The sequence below is a fragment of the Podarcis liolepis genome (assembly GCF_965112155.1).
Source record: "Podarcis liolepis genome assembly, chromosome: 6".
NCBI lineage: Eukaryota > Metazoa > Chordata > Lepidosauria > Squamata > Lacertidae > Podarcis > Podarcis liolepis.
Genome location: NC_139559.1, coordinates 58,700,341 through 58,721,307, shown reverse-complemented (window position 1 = coordinate 58,721,307; position 20,967 = coordinate 58,700,341). Strand labels below are relative to the sequence as shown.

General features: G+C 43.7%; 1 protein-coding gene across 1 annotated transcript in view; it reads right to left on the bottom strand.

Moving 5' to 3' along the window:
* The window catches only part of C8A (complement C8 alpha chain), a 31,800-nt gene extending 21,357 nt beyond the window's left edge, over positions 1-10,443 (bottom strand). Inside the window, exons 1-2 of the mRNA XM_083510305.1 lie at positions 10,101-10,443; positions 506-602 (exon numbers count right to left, since the gene is read on the bottom strand). Coding sequence (XP_083366431.1) covers positions 506-602; positions 10,101-10,216 — 213 coding nt within the window. The 5' untranslated portion in view covers positions 10,217-10,443. The remainder of the gene's footprint in view (positions 1-505; positions 603-10,100) is intronic.
* Positions 10,444-20,967: the final 10,524 nt, after the last annotated feature.

The window sequence follows — 20,967 nt, the reverse complement described above, 5'->3', positions numbered from 1 at the left end:
CGAGCCCCCTCAGGCCCCATGGAGTCGGCGCCTATGAAGCTGTCTCCATTCCAGCAGGGCTCTTCTTATATCCTTCATGGGCATCCTGCTTTGTTGAACTGCTGGTCACATAGACCATCTCCATCTCTCAGCTTAGGCCCATTGGTTTTAATGGGCTTGGGTAAACATGCATCTGTTTTCAACTGTAAACCACTGGCTTGTATTCAGTGTAGTGTTAAGTCACCATTCTACCAATGCAATGATTTTCACTTATGCAATGGGACACTGTTCCCCTGATGCACCCCCCTCTCAAATCTGTTCCAGGGGTTCCCTAACCCTCTGGAGAAGATTTGGGGAAGGCATGGGTTGTACAAGGAAGAAGAGGTGGGAGGTCCCATTATGCCTCTGGAAATCCTTGTGCCGATGGGACAGAGGTTGGATACTGCCCTTTGTGTTCAAAGTTTGTGTCTATTTTCACTGCAGGCAGCTATAAAGAACACTTGGCTATATTTGAGTGGATCCTTACTTTTCTTCCTTGACAAGGGAAACATTCAGTCCATCCTGACCACTGACTTAGGCGGCAATCGATGGGAGCAGGTGTTCCAGCTTGTCTTCTTGCTCTCCTGAGGAAAATAAAAGTGATTGGCAATGCTGAAAGTCCCTATATTGCACACTCCCTGTGGAAATCAGTTTCAGCAGGATACGCATGGCTGCAATAGATTTAATATCTACAGCTGAGGGGCCCCAAGATACCTTTTGAAAGGATCTTTCGCTGAGCACCTCTCAGACAGTCCTGCTTTAATTCAGGCCTAAGCACTGACTACAGGAAGTGGGGTGGGCGATTTAGACAGGTTCCTGAAGCTTTTCCTCCTCTTTCCCTTCCCACTGAGAGAGAAAATTGGGGTGTGTGTGAAAAAAACCTGATGCCTAGAAACAGATGAAGAAGTAGAGCATTCCTCCACCCTCACCAGAGCCCAGCAGGATGTCCGGTGAAGAAGTGGTTAAACTAGCTTCAGTCTCCCCAGCCCCTACATCTTAGGACCACAGCCATATTCTCAAGGCCCCCAGGCAGAGAGCAACTTTTAAGAAATTAGACTCAGTTTACACACTTACACACACACACACACACACAGAGAGAGAGAGAGAGAGAGAGAGAGAGAGAGAGAGTCAATTTTACAGTGATAGAAGTTTATATGTGAGGTTTCAAATGGACTCCCATGACATATTAGTAAAGAAATGGTTGAAGTGTAATTATATGTGTTTTGATGAAAAGCTGTTATTTCTCAGCAGTCATAAGCGAAAGCACCAAATCCTTGCAAATACCATATTTCACAAATGCATATATATGGGTGTCCTTTGCTGATGGTCACCAAATGTAAGAAAAATTAAACTCAGTCCCAATCCAGCGCAATAAATCTGTTTATGGAAGTAAGCATCTCTTGGGGCAGCCAGTGTGATTGTCCACCTTCTTATGTGCATTCCCAACTGGGGCCACCTGGAGTTGCACAGAGAATAGCCCTATTCAGGCATTCAAAGCCTGGTGCAATTAGAATTCTAATGGGAGTCTATTCACTGCCCTCCACCCTGTTGCATCCCCACCATCGAGCCACATTGCCACCCACATGTGGGAAGATGAGCATCTGCGGACCTTGCTGTACATAGAGACATCTTGGGTGCTTTTGAAACCTGACCATGCAAAATGTTGCAGTGTGGAGTGATGCTGTTCAAGATTCCAGCCACTCCATCCCCCCACCCACACACTCCAAAAACATCCCATGGACACTGAGTATCCTCAGGTCTCAGTGGGCTGTTTGGGGGTTCCCATCTTCTTCTCTCCCTTCTGAAAGGCTTTTGTATGTCTGCACACCTTGGGCTTCATCCAAGCCTACTGATGTCACCCTCTAGTGCATGGCTGGTGCCCTTTTGGATATGTAAGGAATGACACTCACCTCTGAACATCAAAGTCAGATGGAGTGATAAGAAAGCAATGATAAGGTGGAGGCACCCAGTTCAAAAGCCAGCAAGTTCATCAGTACTTCTACAGAGCTCTCTCTAACCCAACTTCTCCTGCTGAAATGATAGTACATGGTAGGGTGATTACACCGTGTCCTCCCATTTCAGAAGGGATGGGTCAATGGATTTCTAGACTGGAGTGCCACCTTCACGTGTAACCCAAGAGTGAAGATGCAAAAATATTTCCCAATACTAGCCCTGGTGATCATCCAATGTTTATTGAATGGATTTTCCCCCAAATTGATTTTTGAATTCTGAATTTATTGTTATTCACATTTTATACTGTATTTTATGCTTTTTTGTTGTTGCATCAATTAGGTGTTTTAAATTTGTTGTTAGCTGCCCTGATCCCAGTTTTCTGAACCAGGAAGGGTGGGGTATAAATAAAAAAAAATTTTTAAATTATTATTATTATTATTATTATTATTATTATTATTATTATTATTATCATTATTACTGCTTCAAGAGCAACTTAAACTTGCACAGGTGGTAATGGGAGATCAATGTGTGTAAACATGCCTCTGCATGCGGGTTGCCCCTCAGTGGGTCAGAGACTATTATGTGCACAAATACATATGGATATTACTGTGGGGTCCTATTATGTGTATAAATAATTCTGGATGTTAACTTCCTCCCCAGCACTAGGGGGAAAATATGACTCAGTTGTGTTAGGGGAAAGAGCAGCAAAACAACCTGAAGCACAGTGGAGAGATGCCAAAAAATTAGAAGGTTACAATCAAATCCTGTTTTTGGCTTCTTTCACAGCATCTCAGCACCAAAGTGCCAAGATAATGACATTTCCAAGTGCACGGCAGCCACTGCATTACAATAGCAAAATAAAATTAAACAGCAATTCACATTTGGATAATGCTTCAAAACATGTAGGTGAAACGAACACACGTTAGAAGTGCCTGATTTATGCTTCAAGGGATGAACTGCATGTCTACAATTTGCCCGCACACCTGAAATCAAAAGCAGTTCTTAGTATCGGGTTTGGGGCTGCATTAATTGTTTTGCTGTTAATCCTGCCCTATTGCATTCTCCATTGGTATAACTGGATAAGAGCAAATGTGATCAGTATACGTATGAGATGCATGTGGGAAGCTGTTTGCTGTGATAAACCTTTAGAAGTTCTGTCAAAACTAGTTTATTTTTGGTTTTTTCCACAATACACAGCCGGCTATTTGTGATTTTCCTTTTGTACACACTAAGGGTCTTCCCCTTAATTCGTCTCATTTTGGAGATAGAAAATTACACAGCCCCAGCAATGGCTATATAGTTAAGGCATCTGGTATTTTCTGCATTCAATGTTTTTAAAGCTCGGCTATTGTATTCCTTAAAAAAATCAAGATGATTTGTCCCATCACAGTATGCAATTGTCAAGGAAAAACTATTTAGCAAAAGTTGTAATCTGGTGAAAATTATCATGAGGATGCATTTGGTGCAGCAGTTTTTAAAATGGTCCTTTTAAGTGAAGACTTGACATTTTTCTTCTATATTTGTGACCATCCAAGTTTCCCCTTTTCGCCAGTTTATATTATGCCAAATGTCTAAGAGTATTGCTTTGGTCTCCCTTCTACTGGTCAGGTGAAAATACACTATGTATTCCTAAAGTTATGAGTTTTTAAAGTCAAGGCTTAGAAGTATGAACACTGAAAAATTGTGTGAGGAGCACAAAGCACACAATGGATAAGGAGTGTGGTGGAGTCTCCTTCTTTGGAGGTCTTTAAGCAGAGGCTTGACAACCATATGTCAGGAGTGCTCTGATGGTGTTTCCTGCTTGGCAGGGAGGTGGACTTGATGGCCCTTGTGGTCTCTTCCAACTCTATGATTCTATGATTCTATGACTTTCATGTTTTAAAAAATGGAAGTGGTTTTACTGTGGGTTTCTATTGATGAAAAGATTGGGAAGGCTGCATTCATCTATGAACAACGAATTTTAAAATTTAGATTAGATTAGATTAGATTAGATTATTATCTATGTTACTTTACAGAAAGCTGCCATACTTGAGGTATTATTCCTAATTAAACCTCCAGTAGAGGCATCCCTCATCACAACCTGATCTTATGCAGCCCCCAAACCAAGGGCCTTGTACATCCTTGGGGCTAAGGTGGTGGAGAGACCCTCTGCTTTCACCTTCTCCATCTCCTCCTCCCTGCCCTTGCTGCCTGATCCTCCCATACCTTTCTGACAACTCTAGATTTGCTCCAGGTGAACCCAACCCTATCTGGGGCTGCCTTGACCCAATGCAGAAGAGTCAAAATTTGGCCCAAATCATACCCATTTGGTTTAGGATTTGCGATTTGGCCAGATACATTGCACAGCCCTAGAATACCCTGCAAGTGTCCTGGAAAAACTGGGGCATCCTGTTTTTTCTTACAAGAGGACAGCAGCCATTTGAGGCACCATGATCTCATATAATTCACGCTTTCTAGGGGGTGAAATCACATGAGAATGCAGCACCCAAAATGGCCATCATCCTCTCATGAGAAAAATCAGAAAGATGGTGTCCCATAAATGGCATCCTGGGTTTTGCCTTTGATGTGTTGGACAACACTACATCTTATGCCCATACGATCCCAGTCTATTGCTCACAGATTTTGTGATTGTGTATCAAAAGCTGGATTATGTGTGTGGCAGTATATGTACATTAGTGGGTGAATGAAGGCTGGGCATAGATTGGAGTTTTACATAGCAACTATAGCTGGGAATGGCTGTGTGAATAGGCCCACATAAGCCTGTCCATGTAAAACAAAATTAACTGATTTCGTATTCCCATTGGTGAGGAATAATACAGAGTGCATTACTCACTCTGAATTCTTCCTGATCCTGTAACAAATTCCATATAAAACCAGGAAGCATTAGGCATGAGGCCAAATTTAACATTCAGGGCTAAAATGGATACAAGTGAGTCAGGAATGCTCCATGAAAATATACTGTGTCCTGTGGGTTTCCTTTAAAGCTCAACAAAATCAATAATAAATTCCAATGCAAGCAGATTAAATGTGTAGATGCAGATGAATTAAATCCATTCCAATACAAGTAAAATAGGCTTTTAAAAACAGTGCCATCTGCAATACAAACAACTGTTGGGCAGTCTTTGTGGCTTCAAAAGCCAACAGTACAGTACTGTAGCTAGAATGCTGGACTTGGGCCTAAAAAGTTGGCCTGTGAATGGTCTTTGGAAAGTTACTATTTCCTGCCTTCCTTCCTCCCTTCCCTAAAACTGGTAGACTGGCAATCAGTGTCACAGGGCCCATACACAATGCATGACATCAGCTGCTTTTGTTACCCATCCTGAGTTGAAAGGTAATTTCTAAGATAATGTTTGAAGCTCATGGATACAGTTTTTAGAGTGATCTCTTGAGCCTTTCCATTACACGATAACTGCAACATTCTCCAGAGATATCTGACAGGATTGTGTCGGATCCTGTTCAGCTCTGAAAAGGTAGGATGGTTGATTAATCCCCATTAAATCTTTTCAGATGAAGGTGCTCACACGATTCCTTTGAAATGCATGAGGCAGACATGACCCAAGACACAACCATTAATCTGGGCTATGGATTCAACAAGTTAGATAGATAGCCTGAGAGACAGACAGACAGCATATCTGCTGCAAGGAGGGTGAAAATTTGGGACTTACCCAAATAACAATGCAGCTAGCACCATGAGCTGAGTTTTAATTATTTATTTTAAACATTTATAACCTTCTCTCCCTCATAAAAAAGTAAGGGAAGCTAGCAAAAAAGTCAAACCATAATTCAACTTTATCAGCCGCAAAAAAACACTAAAGAGAACCGTAAAAATAACAACACAGAAACAGCTGCAGTAAAAGTTATTCCAAAAGATGCAGATAAGAACTTATACAATAAAGCAGCGATCCACCCCAAAGAAGCCTTTAAAAGGATGTGTTTCTTTGGTTTTTTAGTAAGTTCTTGATGGCCATTAAAGGAGGAGTGTGGCTGTGTTTCCCCCAGAAGCAACTGCCTGAGTGCAGGTGAAGCCATGGAAAATGCTTTCTCCCAGCCAAGTAAGTACATTTCAGGGGATGCTGAAACTAGTGGCATGGGAGAGGTGTTTTTCCCCCCCATATTTCATTTAATGAGCAGCTACCTATTTCACAGTCCTCAAACCAATACCTGAACTGAAACCCAAATATCCTTTGCAAGTTGCACATCTCTGAATTTTGTGATTCAGTTATGCAATGTGCACCAATAGGCATATAGAAATGAAAGTAACATGCAACATTGCATTACCTTAGGGGAAACTGCTTCAAACAATGTGCATACTAGTCAAAAGTGCATACAAAAATGTGTTTATTAGGAGGAATTCACACTAAACTGCTAATGCATTTTTGTGAGGATATAGATAGATAAATAGATAGATGATAGAGATGATAGATAGATGATAGATAGATGATAGATAGATAGATAGATAGATAGATAGATAGATAGATAGATAGAGATAAGATAGATAGAGAATTGAATCTAAGAGTGGGAAAATGAGGAATTGAGAGAACTGATAGATTCACCCATAGCTATTTAAGACATAAAGGCGGGCCTCAGTGAATGGACTGACCTGAGCAGGTCATCTGTCCATGACCATGGAACTATATCATGTTCCCCCACCTTCAGATTACCCTCATCCCATCCATCACAAAGCCCAAATCTTGAGAGGGCACTGCTGAAATTATCTGAGACAGACCCATGTTTGCCATGGCAGACATGAACTCCTGAGCTGCCCCGACAGAGAATTTTGGGCATGGAATATCAACATCCCCCAAATGGGATTAGGACTCTGGTCTTGTGTTTCTTGAGCAGGAACAATGGCACTCTTATCTCCCCCTGCCCCTCCCCATGCTGCATGGGAAACAACCTTTGTATCTTGACAAGACTTAAAAAACAGTGTGATGGGAGGGGTACATCCTCCATATGCTGTCCCACTAGTCCATCTCAGAACCAACCCACCCATGAGGCTGGGTGGGGCGGCCACCTCAGTCGGCATCCCCTCAAGGGGTGGCACACCTGTTCTGCTCCCCAGCTTTGCCACTGGTCTCCCCGGCCTCTAAGGTGTGATGGCCTGGGATTCCGATTCGGAGGATGAAACAGAAGAATCCCAGCCTGCACAGGAGTCCCCGCCCCCAGGGCCGGCTGAACTGGGGCAAGGCCTAAAGGCTGAAGAGCTTGCACCTGTGGCAGTGCAGCAGGAGCTGGCCCCAGGTGAAGTCCTCCTGGCCCCAGAGGAGCCTGATGACTCAGTGGCCACAGGTGAGCCTCCTCCAGGGCCCAGTAACCCTTCGGCCTCTCCTGATCTGCAGAGGCTTAGGGCAGAGAGGCGAAGGGAACTAGTTGCCCCCAGGAGGAGTGCTCGCCTTAAGGCCAAGGTAGGCGGGGCTCCTGGGGGTCGGGACCGCCCCTGACCTTAGAAGAGGATAAAAGCCCACTCATCCCGGCCCCAGGTTGCGGGAGCAACGTCGTTGTTGGCTTCGGACCTTCCTGTGATCCTGATCCTTGCTCGGCCTCCTGTTCCTGACTAACCGGTACTCCTGATCCCTGCTCGGCTTCCTGTTCCTGACTATCCAGTACTCCTGTTTCCTGCTCGGCCTCCTGTTCCCGACCATCCGGTGTTCCTGTTACCTGCTCAGCCTTCTGTTCCAGCGTTCCTGTTCCCCGCCCGTCTCTCTGCATCGGACCTCGCCCCGCTTCGTGTGGACTCTGCTACATTCACGGTACCTTACCCCCGGGGCCAGCACAGTAGGGCAGAGAGGGGCTGGTGGCAAAGCTCTGTGGAATGCCTAAGGGCAGAGAGGGGAGGCGTTCCACCATCCCGCTTTGCCACTGTCTCTCACACACAGAGACAGACAGACAGACACAGTGGTGTGATGGGGCTTTGCACTGGTTTCTCTTGAAGGGAAGAGCTGGAGCAAAGCCCCGTTACTGGGCAGGGATGAGAAAGCCCTGAAGGACAACCATCCCAGTGGGGAAGACTTGTTACAGAGTTTGTGCCCCCATCACAGGGTGGCAGTGGGGAGTTTCACCTCAGGTGCCCCTGGTCCATCAAGCTCAATATTGTCTATGTTGGCAGACAGCATCTTTCCGGGATTTCAGACAGGCAATCTCTCCCAGCCTCTGCTGGAGAACCTGGCAACCAATGGGGCACTGCCCTTCCCCTAAACATCTTGGTTCAGGCCCTGGTGTCTCCATTTACAAGGATTCAGTATTAGGTGATGGTGTGCCTGAGATCCCCAAGATCCACTGGTAGTCAAATTAGAACATGAATGGGGAACCTGTGGTCCTCACATCAGCCCCAGTCGGCAAGGCCAATGGTAACGGCTAATGGGAGTTGTAGTCAAACAGCATCTGGCCGGCCACAGTTTCTCCACCCCTGTAGTGGACAACATAGGGATGTATGGACAAGTAGTCTGATTTGATGTAAGGCAGCTTCCTATGTTCCTATGACATAAGTACTGTAGCTTGCTATTGGAAGGAGGAAGGGAGGGGGAAGAGGGCAAAAGTCCCAGTGAGCACAACTAAAGAAGCTCTTTGTATCTGTGGCCTTTGTGTTTCCCGCATTGAAATTCTGTCAAGTGACTAACAAGAGCCTGCAAGCTACAACAGTGTGAGGATGTGTCCCTTTGGGGTATATCCTCTAAAAGGAGCTTAGACAAAGAACAAAGCAAAATATGTATTTTCCCACTGTGAGACATAGCCATGATTTGCATCCTACATATTCCATAATAAGGAACACATCTAGTTTGATTATTCATTGATGGAGAAGGGGAGGAGATTGTCCCAGAATTACTTGTTATTGTTGGGTTTTTGACTAGAGCTCCATCATTATTGGTTATCATCTGTTAACGCCAACAAGCGGAACAAAACAGCAAAGACTCCTAGGGCACCTTAAAAACTGACACTTTATCCTGGCAGGAGTGAGGTGGTGTAGGCTAGAGCCTGTTTTGTCGTGTGACAGACAGGCTGTTTTTTGCTTAAGAGGCTGTGTATTTTTTTTCTTCTTCTTTTTGCAGGGTTATGGTAATTCTACTGATAATTAGAAGAGAGATTCATCAGAAGCTACAGAAGAAAGAACACTAAATGAAAAACTCAAATGCTCAAGAGATGAGCCTGTGGATACACATCAGTGTGTGTAGGATCAAATTGCAGGGTGTCTGTGGACAAGCAGCAGTCAAACAAAGAGAGAGAGAGGGGTGTAGGGGTGTGTGTGTGTGTGTGTGTGTGTGTGTGTGTGTGTGTACATATATTGTGGTGGTAGAAAGATGTGATGCCTCTATCCTTCAGCTTTCAGAAAAGTATTCAGTGAGTTCACCTTCACCTAGATTTAAAATGTGCCTCTTCATTATCCTGCTTTGTTTGATAACTTCATCAAACACCAAAAATCTGTTCTTTATTTGGTTTCTGTAAGGATTACTAGAATAAGCCTTCATAATTAAATGTATCTTTTCTTTCCTCTGCCTCCCCCCTCCCTGCGTCTATATCCCAATTATTACTGATACCACTTTTTGATCTTTCTACATTATATTTCCTTTGGTCCAGTTTGCAATTAGCAGCTTGGGAAAAGCCCCATAGAGTTTTCTTTAATACATGATTTAAATACATACGACCCAAACCCACACACAACATTATTATTTATTATTTATTATCCAATAAGATATTGAAAGAGAAGAAGAAAGAAGAAACGGCATCTTGATATATTTTCTCTCACTTTTGTCTGAATTACTTCATTATCACTGAAATAATATGAAATACCGTATCAGCTCATTGTGTTATGAAACAACGGCAGTTTAAAAGCTGCATATCAAATTAGAATATGTGAAAGATGAGAACTGAGGAATGAAATCTTCTTGAAGAAAAAATTGTAGTGCAGAAGGAAACGTATTAAAAAAGGTATAATTATAAGACGTCAAAATGGTTCATGTTTCAGCCCTCTCACCATATTGTGATGGGACTATTGTATAAATCGTTTTCTGCTAGCTGCTTAAAAGTAATAGGACCCACATGCCTCATTCTCAGTCTGAATTGATGCACTGACCAGATAGACAGCAATTTCTATATGTAAGGCAGTATCTTAAATTACATGGAGATAGACTTACCTCTGGGATGACAATCCTGTTAGCTTACTGTGTGCTGCAACTGTATCCTGACATGATAGTAGATAAGCTATCAAGAGAATCATAGGAGGAAAAAGCCTACTCAGATGGAACCACATTTTCTTTTAATAAAAACAAATGCTTTTCATTTTTGGTTTGGAAACCTCCAGGTACCTGTTTTGGAGAGTGAGCTTTTTAAAAAAGAAGGTTGCACCCTGAACTCTCATAGTATTGTGAATCATTAACAAAAGGCCCAGACATCACTGAAGGACATCACTATTTTGGAAATAGATTCCCGAACATTGGGCAAAGGGGGGAAATTGTTGTTTGCATACTAAAGTCAATGTGAGTGCTATCAGTGGAACTGAACTGAAACCCTCTGAGAGGTCATTAGGCAAAAATGGTTTCCTTTATAGAAAACTCCCCCATTGTTAAGGGAGCCACATTAAAAAATAAAGTTTTGGGTGCATGTGGTTGGTTATTGTTTGGTACTTTTTCAGCACACAAAAAATCTAAAATTCACAAATATGCTTGTGGGGGTCTGAACTGGTGGTGACTGACCAGCAATGACACCTTGGGGTTGTAATACTTTTGAATTCAATTTAAGTTTATTGTTCCAGCCAAAGGCCATGACAAACCTGCAGCAACAGTACCAGCCAATAAAACAAGGCAGATCACATACATCCATACTTCCATGAGGTAAGAGAGCGGTTACCAGAGATGTTGACAAACTCAAATCCAGCTTGATTTCCAATTAAACACCTCCAAATACCACAACAATCTAACTCCTTCCTCCTAATTTCTTTTGCAGCCAGTGCATAGAGGGCTGCTCCCTGTGCTGAAATAAAAAAATTAAGGAGATATATATATATATATATATATATATATATATATATATATATATGAGGGACAAAATGGTTTCAGGACTTTTTCTGTGGGGTTTCAGACATGTGATTTATATATGCAGTTATATATATCCTTATGATAAATGTTCATAACTGCATATATAAATCACATGTCTGAAACCCCACAGAAAAAGTCCTGAAACCATTTTGTCCCTCCCAAATTGACCTCAAATATTTCTCTGCAAGGTCAAAGAATGGAGAGGTTTGATCTTCTTGCAGTCCATGGGACTCTCAAGAGTCTCCTCCAGCACCATAATTCAAAAGCATCAATTCTTCGGCGATCAGCCTTCTTTATGGTCCAGCTCTCACTTCCATACATCACTACTGGAAAAACCATGGCTTTAACTACACGGACCTTTGTTGGCAAGGTGATGTCTCTGCTTTTTAATTCTGTGATGTAGGTATGATATTTGTGGGGGGTGGTCTTGGGTTACACCCCTTCTGTGATGTATGTATATGTATGTATGATGTATGGAGGGGTGGTGTTGGGCTCCAGAGCAAGGAGTTTAAAATGTCTATATAAGGGCAGGCACACCTTGGTTCTGGGTCCTCCTCCTTTCCTGTGTGTGAGGGGAGCACCCTGTTGCAACAGTTCAATAAAGATCAGGCTTACGAGCTGCTTTGCTTCTCTATATTCTCTGGTTGGCCTCTGTTATCTTCTCCTACAGATGGAGAACCTACAAAGGACTCTACAAGGGCTCTTGTGTCCCCCATAAGAGAATAAGGGCAGATTTTTGTTTATTACAGAGTTATGAAGCTATTGTTATCACTCAAAAGAAACGATCATTTCTGATGGGGTCTGTCTGCTTGCTTGTGTGAACAAAGGTTTCAGAAAGCAATTTCTTGGGTAGGGGCAGGCTAACAGGTGGCTAGTGGTGTCTTCCACCTGAAGTTGACTGTGTACAGGACCTTGTCGTAGCAGCCACCCAAGACTGCTGTGGGCGTCACTTGGAAATGCAGCTTTAGTTAAGAGAAAAGGTAAGAGGCGACATGAGTAAGAGATGACAAAGTGGCTGGGAAAACCCAGCCAGATGGGCAGGGTATAAATAATAAAATTATTTCTTACTATTATTAGTGATGTTTGTAAAAATTTGCATCACATGGAGCAAGTGGACAGAGAAAAGTTTTTTCTCACTCTCTCATAACATCCCATGGACATCCAATAAAGTGGAAAGTGGGAAGATTCGGGATAGATAAAAGAAAGCACTTCATAATGCAATGTATAGTTTAACTGCGGAACTCGCTGCCACAGGAGGCAGTGATATCAACCAACTAGGATGGCTTTAAAAGAGGATCAGACAAATTCATGGATGATAAGGATACCAGATGCTGCTGGCCATGATGACTATGTTCTTCCCTCACAGCTGGAGGCAGCAATGCTTTTGAAAAGCCGTTGCTGGAAACCACAGGAAGCAAGAGTGCTCTTGTGTTTGAGTCCTGCTTGTGCGTTTCCCCACAGGCATCTGACTGGACACTGTGAGAACAGGATTCTGGGCTAGATAGGCCATTGGCCTGATCCAGAAGTCTGTTCTTATGCACTCTGTGAGGCTAAGAAAAGGAAAAGCAATGTTACCGTCTTTTGCATCCAGATACTGGAGGATTTGTTCTCATTTTTCTCCTTCCTACACTGAGCTTTTAACATGCTGAGCACCTCCAGAGGCAGATGTTGCCTTTAACTATCATTAACTACCCTGAGTTGTCCATGTTGGTTAGAAAAATCTGGCTGTATGTAGAAATCAATGCATGCAATCTCTACATATGTATGCTTTGGGAGCTTGGTGGAATGGAGTAATTGAGTAGCCTGAGCCATACAATTTAACAGTGCCAAGAGATCTGGTGCTAGTAGCATTGCTTCCTTTTCAGTCAGAAGCACTGAACCTCATCCTTGACACAATATCAAATTTACTCTAGCTTAGGCAGCTGGAGGTAGTTGCAGAGAGGAAAGTATATCTGGATCTTTTAATGGCTTCGCATTCTGATTTAGGACACTGCCCAGGTTGGTGCTGTGGGCAGGGGGTACTTTTACACAACATAACTTCCCAAGAGTGTTCTACAGTGGGTGGGCTGATGATCACAGCTGCCCTTGGTACACTCTGAACATTTGGCAGGAGAACACTAAAGTCTTCCATGAGCTTCATAGAATTGGAATGGATCCTGAGGATCATCTAGTCCAGTGTTTCCCAAACTTGGGTCTCCAGCTGTTTTGGACTACAGTTCCCATAATCTCTGACCACCAGTCCTGCTAGCTAGGGATGATGGGAGATGTAGTCCTAAAACCACTGAAGACCTAAGTTTGGGAAAGACTGATTTAGTCCAACACCCTGCAATGCAGGAATATGCAGCTATCCCTTACGGGGATCAAACCTGCAACCTTGGCGTTATCAACACCATGCTCTAGCCAACTGAGCTATCCAGCTGAGTTACCATTTGGCAAAGTTAAAGGTAAAGGGACCCCTGACCATTAGGTCCAGTCGTGGCCGACTCTGGGGCTGCGGCGCTCATCTCTCTTTATTGGCCGAGGGAGCCGGCGTACAGCTTCCGGGTCATGTGGCCAACATGACTAAGCTGCTTCTGGTGAACCAGAGCAGCGCACGGAAATGCCGTTCACCTTCCCGCTGGAGTGGTACCTATTTATCTACTTGCACTTTGACGTGCTTTTGAACTGCTAGGTTGGCAGGAGCAGGGACCGAGCAACGGGAGCTCACTCGTTGCAGGGATTCAAACCGCCGACCTTCTGATGGGCAAGTCCTAGGCTCTGTTAACCCACAGTGCCACCCACGTTACCCTTTGGTAAATGGCTGTCTGCTCATGTCATGGGAGCTGCTAACCAAGTATCAGGACACATGTCCACTGACATTAAAAAGTAGGGTGTGAGGGTCCAGTCTATGTCCACATCATTCCTGCTAAACCAGGAGGTCTGTCCTGTTTAAGCTCAGATGAGTCAGGAATGGAGTGTGATAAGTAAGTTGCTGAGGTTGTCCTTTTTATTCCTTTGTAGCCAAGTCCTGACATTCAAACCAGTTCAGTGCTCAAGCCCTGGTGAAACCTGACTCATATGAAGCCAAGAATGTATTAAAATGCCAGTTTGTTGGCAGTGGATATGGGTCATCCTGCTACAAAAATACAAAATGATTGCTCACACCTTTAACTCTTTAAACTAATCTATGCCTCATTGGACCTCTGCAAAGTCACCCACACTTACCACCTGGCAACCCAGAGATTGTCATGCGGGAGAGCTTTGCAAAATAGTGCACTGCATCTTACGGAAGAATTCACTTAGGAAAAACAAAATGTACACAGTACAGGGCCCTAAAGGAAATGGCAATTCATTTTTCCCCCATTGCCTGTCTCAATAAAAGAGTTTCTAGCATCCGAGGCAGAGTGAGTTATTGCTCAGCTCATAACGGCTGTCATGTTTGCCTACTCAGTCACTGCATCACTGGGATCTAAATCTTTGTTTTCTAAAGCAATTTGAGAGAAGAAAGCGGCAACTTAAAATATGAAATTCACCTTTAATTCTATATGCTGAGTGAACCCCAGCCGCTGAGAATCTCTCAAGTCCAAAGCCTGACCGACCTTTAATATAAATGGCTGCTTTGCGCAGTCAAATGCCTCCCTTCTCAGCATCTAGAGATATTATAGAAGCATTATATCCATTTTCCGCCTCCTGATAGCAGCATCAGAAACATACCACATGTGATTAAAGTTATTTGTGGATCTTCTTCTAGAAATAAGGCTGCGGACAGCCTTGTGCAATCAAGCACATCTCCAATTTCAGAGTGCTGGTAGGTAGGTCATTGTAGTGTGTGTGTGTTGCAGGGGGCAGGAGGGGGTTAGAGCGATTTAAGCAGCGGAGCAAATTGCGGGTAAAATATAACAAGTCTCCCCATTGCAAGGTGTTCCATATTGAAAATGATAGTTAAAAGTTATACTTCCACATACGTAGAAGAAAATGAGGAGCTGAACTAGCCTGAAATACTGGTTGGATATCCTGCTATCAATCTGGCTGGCTGGCTGGCACAATGACCTTCAAGAGACTGTCCTCCAAGCTCAGTTTCCCACACCAAATCCAAAAGGCATAAAAAGAATCCATGCATGGTCACAGATCACAAAATTGCCCCCATCTCGGAACAGAATGTCATAAAATAAGACCCGTACCTGGATGTATGAAAGGAACAAAAAGGGAGAAGGGTGCTAATTCTGTCACACTGGACAGAGATCACGAGTCTCAGCACAATCCTGGTAGCCCTCTTACTGCAACCCTTTGTTTGCAATGAGCATAAAAGGCAAACAGCAGCTTTCAGTGGCAGCCACCAGTCACTAGTGGCACAGCCCTAAAGAGCCTTATAGGGTGGCAGGCAAGAGAAACAAATGGGCAATGACTGAGATGTGAGGCAGAAGGCTTGAAGCTGCCTCCACTGACTCATCAGAAATCTTGCACCCAAATGGCCCAGTTCTAAAAATGAATCCTGAGAACCAAATATCACACACACACACACACACACACACACACACACACACACACACACCACATTCCTTTGCTGTGGTCTGTGGAAATGCAATTCCTTTTGTTCAATGTGTGGATAAATGCTATTAGACAGGACTCATCCAGACTTCCTTTTGCGCTGCACTTTCCAGGTACAGGTTTAAAGCTCTGTGTCTGAGCAGGGTCCCCCCCCCCCATGCTTTCCCTGGGGAAAAAAACATGGTTTACCACTGAATTGGAGCAAGTGGCAATCCATGGAAAACTCATTTGCCATTTCCTCCGATGTAGTGGTAAAACACGAGTTTTCACAGGGAAAGAGCACCAGTACTATCCTCTATCTATCTATCCTCTCACTTAGACACACAGCTTTAAAGCTCAGACCTGTGCCTAGAAACAGAGTACAAAAGGAAGTCTGGATGAGCCCATCGTTATGTCATAAGAACACAGGAAGCCACCTTATATACTACATCAAACTCTTCATCCCTATAGTCCACATGGTCTACACTGACTGGCAAGGGCTCTCCAGATCCTAAGGCAGAGGTCATTCCTGGCACCTACTGCCAAATCCTTTGAGCTGGAAATGCCAGGAATTGAAACTTGGACCTTCTGCATGCACAACACGTGCTCTACAGCAGAGCAATGGACCCTTTCTCATGACCACAACTACCCATGTAACTGGGTGCTTCCACATGCTAGGCATGTTAGGCACACACCTAATATTGTTCTCATTTGCAGGTTGACACTCTTGATTTACCTGGGCTGTGAAACTAAATGGTAAAACAACGTCAAACTGCAGGAGAGATAGCTATTAAAAGTGGTGCAGGGAGAAGGGTCCTACTTTTTTACCTCCTGTGGTCTATAGAGTATACTGGCACCTTTAGTGACACCTTTAGATATCGGGTAGCAGAGTTGGGACTGTACCTTGAACCCATCAGGAGACATTGCTAATCTGAACAGGCAATACGAGGCTGGATGAATCAGTGGTATGACTCATCAGAAGTTGCATTCCATTATGGAGAGTGGTATGACTCAGCAGAAGCCAGATTCAAATGCTTTCTTTGCCTCTCCCCTCTGGCCTGTCCAGGAGACAAGAGAGGAAATAAAACCAGGATATTTAGGATTTGAGGTGCCTATTAGAAAAATTGTGGGGTGGCTCAAGTTGGTTGAGATTGTCCTGGACAAACTTGGGAAAGGTTGTTATCTCAAGGACAGCCCCATCTATGGACACAGCGAGCGGCATATCAGAAGCATTTGGTCAGACATAGGGGAAATTCAGTGCAATTGACAGCCCAGAAAACACGTTCCCATTTGTTTTGGTTTTTTCATTGTCCTGTTTGGCTAGAGCTCTCTTAAAAATTGCTGAGGGGAAAAATAATAGATGTGCAATAAATTTTATTGGTCTGGCAAATAATTTATAAGTTGGCCCAGTAAAAGTTTTCATTACCCACCTTGTCTGTGTTTAACTTAAGGATCAATAAGTGCTGCGGATATTCTCTCCCCCTCCTTCCTTCCTCAAATGCTGGAGGAATTACATCAAAGAAACCCAATATGGGTATCGCTAGCTTAGCTCACCCTCTAGTGGAGATTTGCAGCCAAACCCTTTTCAGACAACAATTTGAACATGACTGGCCATACCAAACTGGGATGAAAGGCACTTGCGGAAGGTTGGTGGAAAGCTGCAAGCGGGTCATAGGAGCCTGGGGTGCAATCCTGTGCCCCCTTTGGCAGCCATTCCCACTGAGCTCAATGAAACTTTAATTCAATAAAATATGCATATGATTAGACTGTAAAGGCCCTTCCACACACAAAAAATAAAACAGTTCTTGCTTCAACAAGGTTTGTTATGTCCACATAAAATTTACATTCAACAAAACACTCATTCACTTGATTTATTTATTGAGGGAACTCATAAAACTGCTTGATCAAAAGAAATTCCCCAAGCTGTGTGCAGATAGCATTATAGATAAATGAATGAAATGGCTAAAATACCTAAACCAATTAAATACAAATATGCCTAAAATCATCATTTATCACTAAAAGCAAAGGTAGAATCAATAAGACATTGAGACAAATGCAAGTAAAAAAATTAAACATCTGGATAGGCTTGCTGGAACAGACAAGTTTTCAGCAGGTGTCTAAAACAGAGCAAGCAAACAGAAGGTGGCCTGTTCAATTCCTGGCATCTCCAGGTGGGGCTAGAAATGTTCCACACCTGAAGCCTTGGAGAGCCACTGCAGTCAGTGTAGACAATGCTAAAGGAGATGGGACAATGGTCTAACTTGGTATAAAACAGCTGGAGGGCTTATAGAGTGCCACCACACTCGCCCTGTGGTCCTAGGATAAATCCAGGTGGATCTGTAACACTTGTCTCAAAATAAAAGCAAATACTGCAAGAGCAAATCCCTTTCTCCAGTTAGGATTAAAGTGTCCCTCATCTCATTCCCCACATCAAATTATATATTTTGCGCTTTTGTCACTCTCATGAGATCGCTGTGTTTCAGGAATGACATTGATTGTTGTTTTCAAAGGAGCATACAGTCTTGCTGAATCTTGTAGTAAAGCTCTCTTCCATTATGAGTCAGGCCTCAACAAGCTGATAAGTCAGTTTAGGAGTCCTTCCATAAAGCAAGAGAACAGAGCCATAGTTCAGCAGCAAAGCATCTCAGAAGGTCCCAAGTATCATCTCCAGGTAGGGCTGGAAATGTCCCCTGTTTGAAATGCTGGAGAGCAGCTGACAGTCAGGGTGAGCCAATAGTGTGGCTCAGTATGAGGCAACTTCCTATGCTACTCCCTTCCTTGAAGTATGGGTCCTACTTTCTTTCCTTGACATTTCACATTCATTCCCTTGACATTTCAAGGTTGGATTGCTTTGAACGTGTGTTGAGGACCAGGCCATTTCAGTGGGGTGGGGGTGGGGAATGTTTTAGAGGGTGGGGGTGATTAAAAAAAACCCAATCCTCCTGGCAGACTAGGAATATCCCCCCCCCCCCAGTTTAGAATATTCCATCATTCTTCAGCAGAGTTTCTTTTCTTTCAGCAAAGTAAGCAGCTCACATATATGTCAAGCAAAGCTTAAGTAATAATAAAACATTGTAACACAATAACATACTGTCTGAGAGAAACTAAAACAACATGAGGCAGGAATGGCAGTTGGCTTCTCTAACTGAACTTAACTGAATACCCAAAGGGAGGGGCCAATTCCATAGCACAACATAAAAGCCCCGCCCACCAGATGCCAGACATTCTGCTATTCAAATTAGGCCCCAGTGTTTTTCTAACAGAGAATCGGTTTGCTTTTCAGAAAGAAGCAGAGCTGCAATCAGGTGATGAACCAGCTCCAGAATTAAAGTAACAAATGACTTTCCACAGCTGGATTTCACTCTTCAAAGGGTTGGGCATCAGCACTATGAAATAAACTGCACAGCTCAGGTGATGATGGAACAGAAACATACTGTTGCACACCACCCTAATCTCCAAGCAGTGCAAGATTCCAGGGGTTCCAGGCACTTACCCAGAATTCAGTTTCCTGGGAACAAGGGACAGTGGAGACTGTGATGTCTTTATGATATATGGTTTATTTACACATATATACAACCTAAGTCTGTGATGGAAGGACTCGCAGCATTAACACCCCAAGAGGGTCTTGCTTCTCCAATAGCCACAGCCTTGGATTCAAGCAGAAAGCAATCATGGTTCTCATGCCCTGACCTCTTCCAATGGCCTACTTGCAGTTCAGCTCACACAAACAACTCAGCTCTGGTTATTGTCACTACCAGCCAGGTGAGGGAGGGGGCCCACCCATGGCCCTCCAGCACAAAGCAACTTCCTTTCTTTAGACTAATGACCCATCCACTAGGGCTCTTTAACTAGAAGCTGGCCTGGCTACTTCAACAATGGGATCCTCCATTAGATTTTAACCTTTGCTGGATCCAGAAATTAGAAGGGGTTTAGACAGCCTAATGCCTCCCCCCACAAAAAAACCCCTTCACACTCTATGGTTTCACTTCCCTTTTGCCAGTACAAGTGTGATTGTGAAAACTCATTCTCAGATTTACTGAATTCACAGCGCTGTGCTTATAAACAATTATCCACTAGAGAGATATAAAGTAATTGCTATGTCCTGTCCTGGGGGAAAAAAGTGATAGGTCAGATTCCAAGAAGCAGCTCACTAAAGAGCAGAAATGAGCAGCTTAATAGATTTTTTTAAAATAAGGCACCTTTCAGTGTACAAAGTGCTTTACAGTTCTATAGTTATTTACCCTTCCAATAACAACAACCCAGAAATGACTGCTTGGAACCCAACTCTGAGTCTCCCATTGTCCTGGCTCCCACTTTCAGACACAGGGAAGGAACGTACTGATCTCCGTTACCTGGCAATAAAAGCACAGCTCTTTTGCTCTGGGGAAGTGTCTCTTCCCATATCTTAACTTTGCATTTAGGCTTCAGGAAACCTGGTTGTACGGCGAGATTTATAGCAGAGAAAGCACTGCTTGTATGATGAAAGATGATAGCTGTCCTTCCTCAGGCTTACTGCTGGTAAAGAGGAAGAGAATGGCATTTAAAAAGACAGCCACACATCAAGGGTCAGCGTAAGGATGGGATGTTGACTTGGGGCTGAGTTATACGTTGCTGCCGCGTCAAGGCTGCTTTAAATTGCTCCATGTGGTAATTGTCAGCACGTGGTCTGCCATACACAAAACAAGGAAGGGCATTTTCACCCCAGGCATTCTGATTCCCCACCACCACCACCACCACAATAAAAGAACCTGGGACAATGTAGAAAAAACTGCCCATTCTCCTTGCATACAGATTGGCTTAAAACTCCCTGAACTTGGAAGCTATAATGCAGGGATGGGAAACTTGTGGCCTTCCAGGTGTTGTTGGATTACAACTGCCATCATACCTGGCCACAGACTATGCTGGATGGGGCTGATGGGAGATTGATTATTTAATTTTCATAAAGCTTATTATATTTAAAATATCTCTAAGCGGTGTACAGAAAACCGAAGCAACAACTGACAACTTACATAAATTTGCAGTTACATTTAAAAATGCTGCATGAATACAAAGTTACTAATCTATATAAATTCATTTTCCTTCTGACACACCCTCCCTCCTGGCCTCTGTATTCTCACCCAGGGCCCAAACAAACTCTCAGCTCACCCACAAAAGTCTCACAATGAGAAGAGTTCATGGAAATAGCAGCCATCACCCTAGATTCTCACTGTGGACTTGCTTTTTGTGGGCGGGCCCAAGGCAGATGGCTCTTCCTCAGTCTGCCCTCACCTGTGTCCCATTCAGCTGCACTCTCCACACCCAGTTCCAAGTACAGCAAATATGCAGAGTTTCCCAGGGGGTCCAAAGGGAGAGATAAGGGGCCCCCCTCCATTCTTAGTCCATCCTTCTTCATCTGCAGAGCTACAGGTTGGTTCCGCATTCCTGCTGCAATGCATAAACTAGCCTAGCCAACATTCATTCT